The sequence below is a fragment of the Carcharodon carcharias genome, chromosome 4 (genome assembly GCF_017639515.1).
Source record: "Carcharodon carcharias isolate sCarCar2 chromosome 4, sCarCar2.pri, whole genome shotgun sequence".
In the NCBI taxonomy this organism is placed as follows: domain Eukaryota; kingdom Metazoa; phylum Chordata; class Chondrichthyes; order Lamniformes; family Lamnidae; genus Carcharodon; species Carcharodon carcharias.
The window spans coordinates 51,108,350-51,124,930 of NC_054470.1; the positions used below are offsets into that span (position 1 = coordinate 51,108,350).

The 16,581-nt window shown below is 40.4% G+C and overlaps 1 protein-coding gene across 6 annotated transcripts in view; it reads left to right on the plus strand.

The window, feature by feature from the left end:
* The window catches only part of smarca2 (SWI/SNF related, matrix associated, actin dependent regulator of chromatin, subfamily a, member 2), a 149,789-nt gene that overhangs the window by 61,239 nt on the left and 71,969 nt on the right, over positions 1-16,581 (plus strand). For 5 of the 6 annotated variants that reach the window (XM_041185760.1, XM_041185755.1, XM_041185758.1 and 2 more), the window contains exons 13-16: positions 1,027-1,084; positions 4,956-5,059; positions 9,155-9,302; positions 10,460-10,623. In XM_041185760.1, the coding sequence (XP_041041694.1) occupies positions 1,027-1,084; positions 4,956-5,059; positions 9,155-9,302; positions 10,460-10,623 (474 nt within the window). The remainder of the gene's footprint in view (positions 1-1,026; positions 1,085-4,955; positions 5,060-9,154; positions 9,303-10,459; positions 10,624-16,581) is intronic. The other variant, XM_041185759.1, reaches the window with a different exon arrangement.

Consider the following 16,581-nt stretch of genomic DNA (forward strand, 5'->3'; position numbering starts at 1 on the left):
GAGTTTGGCCATGGAATTTAAAAAAGTGAAGCTCTGCCATTTATAGCGCGAAGGTTGAAGACAAATCAACAGGAATGATGCAGGAGGAGGTTTAAAGCAGTGGTGGTTGCAGTGATTGGGTGGGATGAAACTATGGCGTGTTTTGTCTCAGGATTTTAATTTCAGCACATTGGGGTTAGGGTGCCAATGCAAGTCAACGAGTGCAGCTTGGAATAGGCCAAGATGCTATTGGAGAAGTTTATGAATCAACAGATTTACCATGTGCAATGCTGGTAGGATGGCTAGTTATTTTAATTGCATCTAGTACGTGCGTCACACTTTGTTACAAATGGCGAACAGTTTTTTTTTAGTTTTCGAATCTTTGAAGCATTTCACAAAAGGTGTTTCTGACGGTGACCTGGAAATTTACAAGCAATTACAATTACCCCTTACTTCTGCAGTTGTAAATAAAGGCAGTTAACTGGGCAGTTTATCTCTTTCAGATTACATCCCCACAGGGGATATTTGGACAGTGGCGTCATATGGATAGATCAGGTCAGAAGTTGAGCATAATAACTATACTCAAACCCAGGATTACCGAAGAGATCTGCCAGGGCATAAATTTCCAAATTTATTGATTAAGTAAAAGTGCAAGTCAGACAAGTTGTTTGAACTGGTCATCTGAAATTATGAACCACAATAACTACAAAACTGGCAATAACTCTTTTAATAGGAAACTCAAATAGATGCTTATAGTATTTATGGCAAGAATGGTTTAATTTGTTATATATTCTGAAAAAAATATTTAATTTAGTAAGCAGAAGCTCACGTCCTTCAATTATGTAAAAATAATAACTAATGAAATGAAAAACAATTTTCAAGCTTTACAGTGAGAACCAAAATATGTTTGTTCAGGTTATCCACAATTCATCATTTTTTTAAGCTTATTAATGATTTTGTATTTATAGTGATAAACCTTTAGCTGTTTCATTTTAAATCTTTTAATTGTAGTAATAACTTCCTGACATTTTTTAAAACTTCCTTTAGGTATGAAGTAGCTCCACGATCAGACAGTGAGGAGAGTGGATCAGAATATGAGGAGGAGGTATGTGCTTTCTTTCAATTTTATGTTACAGTAGAGCTTTATCTCTTCTCTTTTGCTGTACAGTTGCTTTCCAGTACCTGTCTGAAATGACCATTATCCCTGTGAGAGCCCTTGTACTCTGTGTCAATAGACTATTTGCATTGGAGGTGGTTCAAAGGAGGTTTACTAGGTTGATACTTGAAATGAGAAGATTGTCTTATGAGGAAAGGTTGGACCGTCTGGCCTTCTTTCCACTGGAGTTTAGAAGAGCGAGGGGTGATTTGATTGAAATATACAAGACCCTGAACGGTCTTGACAAGGTAGACATCAAAAGGATATTTCCTCTTCCGGATGAGCCCAGAACTAGTCCAGGGTCACCCTTTTAGGACAGAGATGAGAAATTTTCTCTTGAGGATTGTGCGACTTTGGAATTTTCTGCCTCAGAAGGTGGTTGAGGTGGGTCATTTTTTAAGGGAATGTTTTTAAGGCAGAGCTGTATAGATTCTTGTTAGGCAAGGAAATCAGAGGTTATTGGGGTTAGACAGGAATGTGGAAATCGAAACACAAGATGAGCCATGATCTTATTGGATGATGGAGCAGGCTCGAAGGGCCGAATTGTCTACCCCGTTCCTATTTCTTATGTTGACTTACAGGGACATCATGACTAAGCCTGATCTGTTCTCAACTGACACCCGCAAGCTTGAATTGACGGCAGGGATGACTATATTATGGTCAAAAACAGGAATCCTTTCCCCTCCTAACTCAGGAACGCTGAGATTAATTATAGTACTCCCTTGTTTGACATCAGCTAACTCAGAATAGGCTGGGCTTAGCTTTTTATTGTAAGCCCATTGTTGGTGGAACCTGTTAGTGCTATTTCTAATTACAGTTTTAAGCTTTTCAAATTGGCTGCTAACTAATTTGAGATGGTCTTTGAGAAGACTTTACTTTTAGCTGTCCTCTTTTTGATTTGTTTTAATAATTGCCTGTGAAGGTAGATCCACAGCGTGCGTTTGTTTTTTTGATGCCTTTGGAATGACCCATGATTTACCCTGTGCTACCACTGGGTCAAAATCCTGGAACAGCACTGTGTTTCTTCTTTATTCTTTCATGGGATGTGGGTGTCACTGACATGACCAAATTTGTTACCCATCCCTAATTGCTCTTGAACTGTGTGGCTTGCTAAACCATTTCGGAGGGCAGTTGAGAGTCAACGACATTGCTGTGGATCTAGAGGGCGGCAGATTTCCTTCCTTAAAGGACATTAGCAAATCAGATGGGTTTTAAGATGATTGATGATAATTTCATGGCTTTCAATTCCAGATTTATTTATTAAGTTTTAAACGCCACCAACTGCCGTGGTGGGATTTGAACCCATGCTCGCAGAGCATTAGCCTGGGTCTCTGGATTAATAGTCCAGTAACATTACCACCATTCCACAGTCTCTCCATACTGTGGGTGTACCTACACCACAAGGACTGCCGGGGTTCAAAGGGGCAGCTCATAACCACCATCTCAAGGGCAGTTAGGGATGGGCAATATATTTTGTCCTTGCCAGTGATGTCCACATCCCATGAACGAATTTAAAACATACTAAAGGTTTGCATCAATCGGCCTGTTTGGTTTTGTGTTTAAAAGTTCTGTTGTGCATGTTGATACAATAGTTTCATTTAAAAAGAAATCCAAAATCTGTGCTTGAAAAAATATGGCAGCATGCTATGGGAGGTCCACTTAGTACTTCTTCAAGGCCCCTTGAAAAAGCTAGCAGCTATGACCAAAGATTTATTTTCTGGCTGCTTGCCAACTTTATTTAGGTTGAGCATGCTGGAAGCAACTGTATGGGCTGAAGATGGTTTCAAACAGTGATTTTATAAAGTACTTTGAAACAGTGGTCTCAAGGTTCTTAATACTATTTAAGTTGAGTAGCAGTTACCCTGACTTATGCATTAAAACACAGTAAAATATGGCTTACTTTTCTAGATGAAGAAACACTGCTGTGAACTTTCCTTTCTAATGCTTTTATTTACTGGCCTGGAGCTTTGCTAGTTTCTCTTAGTTCACCTGAATTAGCAAAACCAGTGTAAAAGACTGCAGAATTTTTAGCGCTAATTACATCCAGCACAAGTCTAGTTTCTGCAATCTTTTGAGCTTGTTTTTTTTTTAAAGATGTTAAATGCTGGATCTGCCCATAAAACTGGTACCTCCCCAGAAAGAAATAATCACTGTTGGGCATTTCCACTAATTGTATTCATTTGCTGGACTTTAAGAAGACTCTAAAAATTGTTACTTATAGCTAATGGATTTAAACTGTGATTAAAAGTGGTTATGTTTTTCGATGAGTCCATTTTCAGCTGTATTAAACTGCAAGTAATTCCTAAAGATGTTGAGGAATATTTTTATAGCTGTTTGGTGAAAGACATTTTCGTGGAAGCTTTTCATCTTGCACTCATGACAATTCACAAGAAAATGCCAATGTCAGAGGAAACAACAAATTTATACTGTATGAGAAGAGAGTGCTGATTTGTTGGCAAGTGGACCCTGTTAGGAGCATTGCCATGCAAAATGCACCAGCTGTTGGTGGCTGACAGCTAACAGCTAAGCATTGTTTGAAATTTAAATCAAGCAGCTTAACTCTGGCCAAGGCATTGCCCTGGGGAGTGAACCAGCAAAGGGCTTTCACTTACATTGTCTAGCTGAAACGGGTGCAATATGTGTACATGTTCTTTCTGTCTGCAAATATCAGGGCCTGTGTATTAATATATGAAGCTTCCAGTACACACAAATGCGCCACAATGCTAGCCCAACTGGCAATCTTAAATTGGTTGTCAGCGTAATTCTTAGCACGCTAAGGATTATTTAGCAAATGTCCGATTGCGGAATCACATTTAATGTTGGACACTGTTTTGAGTTTTTAAAAATATTTTTTAAAGCAACATTTCCAAAAAAACCTTTTGAAACGTACCCAATTGCATAAGTGCATAGCAGGTTTTGTGTTTGGTGATGTGCAGTGTGTTTGAGAGGAACTTCATAAAACTAGCACTGTTTTTGGCACAAATTGCACCTGAACCACTAATTGCCATCTTGATTTATTGCCAGTTACAAACAAAAATTGAGCTTTTCCAGTCTGCTTTACAAAATCTCAGCATCTAAAAGGTTTGTTGTTTTTTTTTTTGCTCCTCCTTTATGGTTAGCAAACTCATTTGGAATTCTAAAGATATTGAGGAATATTGCTTTAATTATTTTGAGTCTGCATTAATAGTATAAAAAACCGGTCAACATTATGTATTCAAACAAGTTTTTTTTTACAAAAAGGATGGTAGACATCTGAAGCTCTTACCTTAAATGGTTATGGGTGCTGGATTAATTGAGATGTTTAAGATTTAGCATTAATAGATTTTTGTGTGGTAAGAGTATTGAGGAATATGGAGCAAAGTCAGATAAATGAGATTGCGACACAGATCTCGTTGAATGCTGAACCAGCCTACGGGCTGAATGACCTGCTCCTGGTAAAACATGATCCAGTGGCATGCTGAACGGAAGAACAGCCTGGGTTGATTGACATTTTCCCGGTTCCTGAAAATTGCTTGTATGAGTTCAGGAACTTCTGGATAGGAGATTGTGGATGTGAACATTCATCATGTCAAGTCATGTTGCAACCTATTAAATTAGATGTGTTTTGTGCCTTTGTGTTCAAGAGTTTATTGTCAAAGACACACATCCCCATTTGATGAATCAAATCTGTTGGATGTCATTCTTCAGTATGTCCTTTTAATTTATTTCACCCCAGTGCTTGTGCACCGAGGCAAAAAAAGACTATATGAATTCTAATTGATATTCTGCCTCCATGTGTTATTTGGTTTGAATATAAGGTTTGTTGGGTTTTTGTTTTGAGGAGGAAGATGAAGAAGCCCCAGTTGCACCAGAGAGTGAAGAAAAGAAGATTATTGTTCCTAACATCGAAGATGTATCTGACTTCTTTGCAAAGCAGATAATTGAGTATGTATTAAAACTTGAACCTGTTGCAATTTATTTATGATCTTATTTGTAAGGAGTTAACAGGAGTGAAAATGGCCAATCACAAGCTTTAAAATAAACTACAGATCCAAAATGGGCAGCCAGCACTAACAATTAAAGAAGTGAGCCAAACGAATTCTTCAAATATTTATTTGTCTACAGCAGAAAATCTGTGTAAGCTGTAAGTGCCATCGAGTGGTACAGGTGTGAAGCTGCAAGTGTGACTAAGAATGATGTTGCCAAATAAGAACTCCTGTAACCCTCTAATGCACTGAGGGGAAATTTTCCTTATCCTGTCTGTGCATGTATAAATCCCTCCACATCTGAAAGAAAATTAAATTTTTCAGACTGAGACCCTTTCTCACATTATTTCAATCTCTACGCCAAGGGCATGATTTTATTTTCCCACCCCACCACCGGAAGAGTCAGCAGGAAATACATCGCTGCTGATCACTGCAGCCCCACAGCCATTCAAAGCTCAGAGAAGCGTTAATTGGCTAGAGCCAGGACTCCTGCCCTCATTCAGATCTAATTGGCCAGCAGCAACAATGGCGCACTTCCCAAATTCTAACAATAGGACCAGGTAAGTGTTGGGGTCGGGGGAGGGCGGTGAGGTCTCACAGCATGGAGGGGAAGGTGAGGTCCACTTGGGGGCGGGGCAGTCTTGATGGAGAGGCTGTGGAGGAGGGCACAGCTATGGGGGACAGACCGGTGGGGAAAGCATCCAATATGGAAAGGGGGCCGTGGCGGAAGGCGCTCCCACCCCTGAAGACTCCTCCGCTAGCCTCAAAATTGAGGTTGGGTGGGAAGCAGCATTTATGGGCGACTTAAGGATTTCAGTTAGGGTGAGGGGGGACTGCACCAGCCGGGTGGGGGGCAGAAAGGCCACCTGGGGAATTTTACAGACCAGCCGCAGCCCCCACCCGCCACACCTGCTGCAAATCTGCAAATGGGGTCTATAAAATTCTACCCCAAGTGCTATCTGTGTTCTCTTTCTGAGATGCATGCCAATCTGTGTATTTTCAGGATAACTTTTTTTTAAAAGAGGTCTCTAGCATATACTGTTTGTCTTTATATCACTAATATATGTGGTGTTATTTTGCTAATCCACTAGATTCTCTTGTTGGTCAGAATCAATTTATCAAAACATCTAAATTTAATGTGTAGTGAGCAGCATTTGTTCACTTAATTATTATTATAACCAGACATATACAGAATATATATGCAAACAATTGCATGCAACACTCAAAAAAGAGAACAATATAGGGTTGGGTCCTCCCAGTAGAAGCTTTTTCTACCTTTTTACCACATCTTAAAAAGAAAACTCTCAATGTAATACCTGAAACTGAGCAAGAGACACATTTAAAACTCCTCTGTTTTGATTGCTGTTAGGGAGTTGTTCTGTTTGGAAACTTGAGCACTCAAGGCAAGTTCCTGGTTGATCCAGAAATGTCTAAAATGGGGGAAAATCGTAATAAGTGGGTAAATTGCTAAGTTTCTATCCCTGCCATAGCACTAATAAAAGTCAGAAATGGCATCCTATGACTGATGAGGCGTTATCCCTCTTCGGCCTTTCTTCAGCCATTGAAACTTCTGATCACACAATCTTCCATTGCCCAAATCAGTGGGATTGCTCTCACTTTACAGAATCATAAAAGTAATTCATCCATCAAATCCAAGATCAGTAGCAATGGCTTCTGTTTCAGCCGCCACTGTTATCTTGAGTCTCCGAAGGATGTATCCTTTGTCCTCCTCCATCCACGTCTCCTCTTAGTAACATCATCTGCAGACATGGGGTCAGCTCTCTCATGATTGCTGATGACACCCAGCACTACCTCTTCACTATCTTTCTCACCTGCTCCACTTTGTCTCTGCTGTTGAGCAGTATCCAGTTGTGGGTGAACCGCTATTTTCATTAGTTAAACATTGGTAAGACCAAAGTCATCAATTTTGGCTCCTGGCACAAACACCATAGTCTTGGCATCAATTCATCCTCCTTCGCAACAGTGTCAGAATGACCCAGACTGTTGACAGTCTTGTTCTATTCAACCCTAACTTAGGTGCAGGGTGAAAACCCCGTCACCTTCCCAACTCATTCTGATTTAGTCCAGCGTGAGAAGGCTTAAAGATGTCATTGCTGTCCAGAGGCCAGTAAGACCCACACTACCCGCACCCACCCACCCACCCACCAACCAAAAACATCCTTTAAATCAACCTCCCTTGCCGAGCTTTCCTGTCCACCCCTTGCAAAGTCTTTTTCCTTGGGATGCACCATTGATCCTTGGTGTAGGCCACACTGCAATACCAGCAGTGGCCACTGCTCCCACTGGCACTGCAGGTATTGGAGAGCTGCCGACCTCAGGCTGGCAACTCTCAGAAACGTGATATCCATCCCCCTGCCAGGATTTCCAGTGGGATGGGGTAGGGAGGAGGTAATTCTCTTCATACGAGCCAGCAATCAGGTAGGTGCCAGGTTGGTATTAAATCTCATTGGGCCTCTCCGAAACAGCTGTGGCTGTGTTGTCACCAGTTTTCCAGCTAATGGACCAGTCCCCTATTATGGCCATTATATTCTGGCCCATTTCTTTGTCACAAGTACTGCCTCTGCCCTTGCATCAACACATTTGCCTATTAAAACTAACATTTGTCACCTCCAGATTTAGCTGTTCATCTACTCTCCTGCTCAACCTCTCGTTAACCACCTTGTGCAAACTCAGTTCATCCATAATTCTGTTGCCCGTATCTTGTACTAGGTCTTACTCACCTATCATTTCTGCCCTTGAAGTCCTATATTGGTTCCTGGTTCTCCAAAAACTAAAATATCGTGTTCAAATTCCTCCCAAGTTCTTCCTTTTTCTTTGGCCAAATGTACGTTTGATACCTGCCTTTAATCAATCACTGGTGGTCGTGCCTTCAGTCACCAAGGCCCTCATGCATTGGATTCCTTTTCCTGTACACTTCTGCCTCTCAAACTCCTTTCTTTTTCTTTCTTTCTTTAACCAGGCTTTTAGTCATTGCTCCTTATTATTTCTTCCTCTGGTTCAGCATCCATTTTGTCTGATTATGCCCTTGTGAAACATTTTAGAAAATGTTTCAATGCCACCGGTGCTTTACAAAGGCAAGATCTTATTCTCCACTTCTACTACGAATATGGGTACAATTTGGTATGCTTTGGAAGGAGACACTTAGGGTTGTGGTTGAGATGTCAGTAGAGAGAAATCTCCTGTATTGTACTGCATCTTAATGAAATGCTTTCCTTCCCTCTGCCCAACCCAGACTGCCCATAGTGCAGTTCAAGAGGAAGGGTTAATATGTAGAATTATGATATTGGGTTTGTACGTAGCTGATGTAAGCTTCCATTTGCAAACTTTGGCTCCAGAATTCTCCAGACAGCCATCCTGGTGGTTGAGCGCAGGTCATACCTGTTGGCATATTCCAACACTGCACAGTGCCAGATTTTGAGATCAGTGGGAAGGCAGCTCATGACCAGTGGGACAATAGTGCTACTTGGAATAATTCCTTTGCCTGTTATCAGGAGACTGGGACAATTCCTATAGGCCCAGCCCTCTCTCCAAAAGCAAAAGTCCTTTTAGACCAGAATTCCATCAGTGAAGAATACAAGGATCCATGTGGGGGCCACACACTTTTTTTTTGGTGTACTGTCTGCCATTGAACTATCTGGCCCTGACATGACTCTGTGGGAAAAGCTGAGGAAGTCTCCACCTACAGCTATCATTTGTGACAACTGGCAGGATCATAACTGAGCACCTGTGTTTCCTTGGTTCCACTGGTTTCTCACCAAGGCGATCAGTTAAACCCCACAGCTTTTCCAGAGCCTGCATCTTTTAAGGGTAGTAAGAAAATGACACAGGAGAAAAACAGAATTGAAAGTGGCAGCAAAAATGCATGATCACTTTTTGCAATGATCAGTATTCTGTAAATATGGCATTTGGTCTATTTCACTTGTGGAACAGTAATTCTGGATTTCCCCATAAGATGATTTGGTTTGTTGTTTGAGGATTTTTTTGATTTGATGGACTGACGTGATTGTTTATTACTATTTCTTGTTCATTTTAGGTGTGCTAAACAAGATGTTGATGATGAATACAGCATGCGAGCAGGAATGAAAGGTTCCCAGTCATATTATGCAGTGGCACATGCTGTCACGGAGAGGGTAGAAAAACAATCAGCTTTGCTGATCAATGGATCACTTAAACAGTACCAGGTAAGTACTGAGATGAGAATAAGTATTATGTGTGAATAGTTCCAGCAAGTAATTATGTTGGAAGTTTTTGTTCTCCCAATTACAATGAGTCCTGTTTTTATTTGCCCAAATTAAATGTACATTACCTTGACGAATTGAGCTCAGCAGAAAATTTTCTGCTATTCGCCAGAACTTACATGGTTGAGAAAGCCCCTCATGTGCTTGAATAATCTCTCAGGACTGATTGTTTAGGTCATCATGTCAACAATAACTATTCAAACAAGACAGAAATGGTTACTGTACAAGGCACTCAGTGTGTGGTGCAACAGATGGCAGCATTATCAGAGAGATGAAAATTGAGGGAGAGTAGTTAGCAGTACAGTACAATATTTATTCCATTACATCTGCCATTTTACTGTGAATAAATACACAACATTAGAGTATTGCTTTGTGGCTTAAAGTTAATCAACTTGAAATGATTCATAGCTTTCTGGGTCCTACTGAAGTTTTTGAAATGTAAATTATAAAAGAATGTGTTACAAACATTTGGAGCGTAATGTTTAAGAATGCAAAATCCATCTCTTTTGATGAGAATTGCCCATTCTAAACTTAACTGTAGAATGTGTATCCCTTACTGAGTGGAAGTGGAACTGCAATTACCTACTCTCTTATATCTCTATCCAGCTTATCAAGGTTTGGTTTTGTGATGTTAACAAAAATCTACACCCCTTAAGTGTCATCCAGATCCTGGTTGAAAGAGGCTGTGGACTGCAACCCCCAGGGATTTGGAGGAAGGAGCGCTTAAAAGAGTTAATTGCCTTGAGTTGTTGGTGGGGTGGGTTAAAGGAAATTTCACCCTATTTCATCTTTTTATATTTGGTTTGAAACAAATTCTCAATGCCCAAAAAGCAAACTGAAGTTTTGCAAAGTTGTATTGGTTAAGGCCTGCAAAAAGAAGTCTGTAATTGTAAATCTCTCATGCCAATCTATAAATACATCCTTGAGTAAAATCCATGTGCTGCTCATCAGAAGCCACTTTTAAACAGACATGGACAATAGTTAAGTATAATGTTTCTGATTACAATTGAAATGTTAATTTATAACTTTTCCAAAAAGAAAATTTAGTCCTATCCCAAGTACTATGTGATAAATAATCGTTCTTTTACTGCAACCTTTAGCTTCAAGGGCTAGAGTGGCTGGTTTCTCTTTACAATAACAATCTGAATGGAATTCTGGCTGATGAGATGGGACTTGGAAAGACGATCCAGACTATTGGGCTCATTACTTACCTGATGGAACACAAGAGACTCAACGGACCCTATCTCATTATTGTACCCCTCTCGTAAGTCACTAAAAGCATTGTGCTACAAGTATTTATTTTCTTGCAAGTGTGAGCTGATTCATACTTCTGATCAGTTGGTCATGAGTTGTAATTGAGTAATATGGGACTTGACCTACTCTCAGTTGTTTTTGCTCTTCCCAGTGAAACTGCAGTCTTTTCACTGCCTGGCAAAATTGGATCTCCAGAATTATAACTGCCCTCTAATTGACACAATCATTTTTACCAAGTTATCATCTCTTTACACAATGACCCTGGTTATAAACCCCAAAATGTGCAACCTGGCTTTTTTATCATTTTATTTTACATACATTATGAAAAAGGCTGTGGATTGCAACCCCAAGTTATTTGGAGGGAGAAAAACTCAGAAGAGTTAATTGTTTTCTCTTGAGTTGGTTGGTGGGGGTGCAAGTAAAGGAAACTTCATCCCATTTCGTCAGCTTTTTAAGTTTAATTTAAAACAAATTCTCAAGAAGCAAAGTGCAGTTTTGGAAAATTGTGTTGGTTGTTAAGGCTCACAAAAAGGAACCTGGTAGTTGTAAATCTCTGCCAATCTATAAATACGTGCTTGGGCAAGATCCATGTGCTGTTCATCAAAAGCCACTTCAAAACAGCATTGTTTTACATTATTTTGTATTAAAACAAAGGCTATGGGCCCTGACAACACCCCGGTTGTAATATTTGAAGACTTGTGGCCCAGAACTAGTCATGCACGTAGCAAAGCTGTTCCAGCACAGTTATAATCTTGGCATCCACCCAACAATATGGAAAATTGCCCAGGTATATCCAGTCCACAAAAAACAAAAACAATCAATCTGGCTAATTACTGCCCCATCAGTCTATTCTCAATCATTGCAAAGTGATGGAAGGTGTCATTGATAGTTCCAGCAAGCAGCACTTACTCAGTAACAACCTGCTGACTGATGCACAGTTTGAGTTCTGCCAGGGCCACTCAGCTCTAGACCTCAACACAGCCTTGGCCCAACCATAGACAAAAGAGTTGAATTCCAGAGGTGAGGTGAGAGTGACTGCCCTTGACATCAAGGCAGCATTTGATTGACTGTGGCATCAAGGAATAAAATTGAAGTCAATGAGAATAAGGGAAAGCACTTCACTGGTTGGAATCCTATCTAGCAGAAAGGAAGATGATTGTGGTTGTCGGAGGTCAATTATCTCAGCCCCAGGCAAACATTGCAGGAGTTCCTCAGGGTAGTGTTCTAGACCCAAGAGTCAGAAGCTGGGATGTTCAATGGTGATCTCAACTCCTCAGATACTCTGTCCACGCCTGCATGCAGCATGACCAGGACAACATTCAGAATTGGGCTGATCAGTGACAAATGACATTTGTCCCACACATGTGCCAGGCAATGACCATCTCCAACAAAAAGAACCTAACCATCTCTCTTTCATGTTCAATGGTGTTACCATCATTGAATTTCCCATCATCAACATTCTGGGGTTACCATTGACCAGAAATTGAACTGGATCAGTTATATAAATATTGTAGCTGCAAGACCAGGTCAGAGGCTGGGAATTCTGTGGTGCATAACTCACCACCTGACTCCCCCAAAGCAAGTAGCCATCTAAAAACACAAGTCAAGAGTGTGATGTAACACTCTCCAGTGCAGCTCCAATAGCACTCAAGCTCGGTGCTATCCTGGACAAAGCAGCCTGCTTGATTGGCACCCTATCCACTACTTTCAACGTTAAAAATGGCGCACAGTGTCAGCAGTATGTACCATATACGAGATGCACTGCAGCAACTCACCAAGGCGTCTCAGTCAGCATCTTCCAAACCCTTGACCTCTAACAGCTAGAAGAACAAGGAAAGCACGTGCATGGAAGTACAACCACTTGCAAGTTCCTCTCCAAGCCACATACCATCCTGACTTGCAAGTATATCACTGCTCCTTAACTGCTGCTGTTCAAAATCTGGGGTCTCGCTTCTTAAGGGAGTACCCACACCAGATTGACTGCAGTGGTTCAAGAAAGCAGTTCACACCTACTTTTCACAGCAGTTGGGGATGGGCAGTAAATTCTGCCCTTGCCCTTGATGCTTACATTTCATGAATGATTTTTTACAAAAATCTGCCTGGACTTGCACTTTTCTGGAGTTTTACACTTGAACCTTTGACTTTCTCTATTCATCCATATGCTTCTCTGGAGCTTTTCCATTTCATGTTCTACCTCCTAAAATGTATTATCTGATATTTCTCCACATGAAGTTACTTCTGCTTCCTGTCTGTCCATTCCATTAACCTATATACATTCTTCAGAAGTCTTTTACAAATCTTTTTGTATCCCAAATGCTTTACATTTGATATCATGCTCCCTTTGTCCTAGACAACCGCCCATAACTTCCGAGCTTTGGAGCATTGCCACTGGGCTGGGGGAACCCTAAAGGTGTGCTTGGGACCCTCATCTCCATCCCTCCCAGAAGTCCCCACATAAGGATTGCACAGCAATTGCCCAGAAAGTTCAAACTTCCATTAATGGGAACTGTCCGAAACTCCAATTTAAATCGCAAACTTCAGATGGTTTTGACTGTCTTACAGCAGTAGTTACTCAGAAAAAATTAGAATTAAAACCACTTCTAACTTTATAGTACGGAACTCCTCCAACCTCAGGGCCCCCTTGTCCGTCACCTATTCTTTTTCATCCCTAGTGCTACATTTCCTCTTAATCCGCAAGCTTAATTTTTTGCAATTATTCTCATTATAAACATCTTAACTGCTAAAAATCCATACACATGACATTTACTGTCTGCCTTCCTTTCATGTGTTCAATTTGTCACTTCAGTAAAAAGCTTCTAAATTTATCAATCATGATTTGCTTTTAACAAATACATTTTGGCTGCCCTTGATAAACCATCCATTTTTAAGTGTTCACTAATTTTATTTTATATTGTGGATTTTAAATGTTTCCCTAGAGCTGATAATAGACTAACAATTAAATAATCATTTGGCTTATCATTCTCTCTTATACAGAGGAGTTGCAGTGGCTATCCTCCAGTCCCCTTGCACAATTTGCATATCCAAGGGGAATTGAAAAATTGTAAACATTGCCAGCTTTCCTCTGACTCCCTTCAACAGCCAAGATATATCGCATCACTGCTTAGTGACTTATCACTTGGAATTCTGCCAATTTTCTCAGAACCAATTCCCTCTAAGGTTCTCTAATGCTTCTCTCTAGCAACAGTTCCATATCCTCCTCTAGTGCACCTACATATCAGCATAAGAAAGTAATGGACAGGAAAAGACCAACTGGTCACTTGAGCCTACCCTACATAATGATTCACAAAGTCCCCACCCGCTAACTGCTATGGCAATTTGCAGGGAGAGGAAAACAAAATATTAAAAAATCCAAGACCAATTTAGGGAAAGAGAACTTCCTCTTTCTCCCCCATTGCAACTAAAACAAACCTGGGGCCCTGCATTATCCATGATATATATATTACCTCATGTGAGCACTGCCCCAGCCAAGAAGTTATCTAGCTCTATTTCCAAGGGTGTTGCAAATTAGCACTTGTTGCATTGGTTTGCTGCTCTTTGGAAAATGACAAACCTGTAAACATCTAAACTAATCCTGTGGTTGTGTAACCTTTACTCATGGTCCCAGGATTGCTGCATGAGTTCCTCAGGATAGTGTGCTAAGCCCAACCATTTTCAGATGCTTCATCAATGACCTTCCCTTCAACATTAAGATGAGAAGTGGAGATTTTTGCTTCATAAATAGGGTATAAAAGTAAAATAGAGCATAAAAGTCAGGAAGTTATGCTGAACCTTAAAGCTCTGATTAGGCCACAGCTAGAGTATTTTGTTCAGTTCAAGTCATCATACTTTAGGAAGGATGTGAGGGTCCTTGAGAGGGTGCAGAGATTTACCAGCATGGCTGCAGGGATGAGGAATGAAGGATTGGGGAGCACAGATTTAAGGTTTTGGGTAAGGAATGCAAGGTGATTGTGAGGAAGAACTTTTTTTCCCAGCAAGTGGTAATGACCTGGAACTCGCTGTCCAAGTGCGCGGTGGAAGCAGAGATGATCAATGATTTCAAAAGGAAATTGGATAGGCGCTTGAAAGAAGTAAACTTGCAGGGCTATGGGGTTAGAGCAGGACAATGGGACTGGCTGGATTACTCTATGGAGAGCCATAAATGGGCTGAATGTCTTCGTTTTGTAACTAACTTTATGACCTGTTGCACCGAGACCCTGTTTTTCAGCCTTTATGAATAACAGTGTTTTAAGCTGGATATCATGCTCATGTCTTTCTTCTGAAACTTTTCTAAAGCCTGTAGATCTGTTTCTGTCTTCCACCATGTGTGAAAACTGATACAAATTATTGGTCATATCCGTTACGTTCTTCTCTTCAATGTAAATGTACCAATCACACATTAAGGATTAGTGAAACAATAATGTGGGCTCTTTATTTAAAGAAAGGATTACGTCCAAATAATAATAAGGGGGCTAAGTATATGTTTTTGACTCCAACCATCTGCTGCTGTAGACTGAATTTAAGTCATGGGACTAATACATCGCACCCTGTGATGACAGGGTGATTGACAGCAGTTTAAGATGTGCACCCTTAAAGGTACATATACTTCACAACATATCTTCATCCATCGTGACTAGATTGCCCCATCATTCCTTTGCTGCCTTCCTGCCTTTTAACAATTTTTTAGCATGCTTATAAACTCCTTGCTGAATTTCTATTGGGTTAATATTTTCAGTAGGTCCTTAATCTGTCCCACTGGTTGTCATGTTGATTTTTCTTGATCAGATATGCCACGGGGGACCTTTTCTGTGTGGACAAGTATAAATACTTGGATAAGTTCCAAGCCCTGCCTTTCAAGTTAACTACAAACATAGACTTCTGTACTTTGTTGGAACCACATAAGCATACTACTAGGAAAATCTGGAACAGGTGGTGATTGCCTGCATGAGTTCTCCCAGTACCACGATGATATAAAAATGGGATAAAACTAGAATAGCCACCCTGCACCATGCTATGTGTCGTAGGTTTCTGGGTCATGATTTAAGCATATTATCTAAGCTGATATTTGAGTACAGTACTAAATGTGTTGTATCATTTGTCATGTTGTCTTTTTGGCACGACATTAAAGCTGAGGGCTAGACTGCCTATTTTGTTGGGTTTTTTAAAAAAAAATACATCATGTACCTTTCACTTCTGAGCATCCAAAAGTGTTTCACAACCAATGAAACACTTTTGAAATGTAGCCACTGTTGCAGGCATGTGAAAGACCTCAGGGGACTATTTTAAGAGGAGAGCAGAGCAGCTTTTTTCTCTTGTCTTTACCCACATTTATCTCCAACAAACATGACCAGAAACTGATTGATATACCTTTTTCTTTGCTGTTTGTGCAACCACAGCCCTGTACAATTTTTTGGCTGTGTTTATCTACATGTCTGATTGCTTATCAGAAAATAATTACTTGGATAGTAGTGACTTTGGGACACACTGACAGATGGAACCAACCACTTGATCTTGTGCCAGAGTTAGTTGCTCCCCTAGTTAGCCTGTTTCAGCACAGCCAAAACACTGGCATCTACCCAAACATGCACAAGATTTCTCCTATTCATAACTTCCAAGATGAATTTAATGTGTCCTTACTTCCCTGTTTACTTCCTCCCGATCATCTTTTAAAAAAAAAGTCTTTAGTACTATAATGAAGCAACATATCCCCACCAGTAATCAGTTTTTTTGATGCTCAGTTTGGGTTTTGCCAGAACCACTGTTACCATAACTTTGATCTAAGCATGGTTGCCAGACCTCCTGGTGGGATTTTTTGCTCATAATGCTGCAATGTTTGACTTCATTCCTCTGATAATGAAGAAGCTCATGTCACCTTACATCTAACCATAACATTCAAGCTTGGTCTAACAAATGGCAGGTAACATTTTTGCCACCCAGTGTCAAATGCCCATCTCAAACAAAAAAAAAAGTC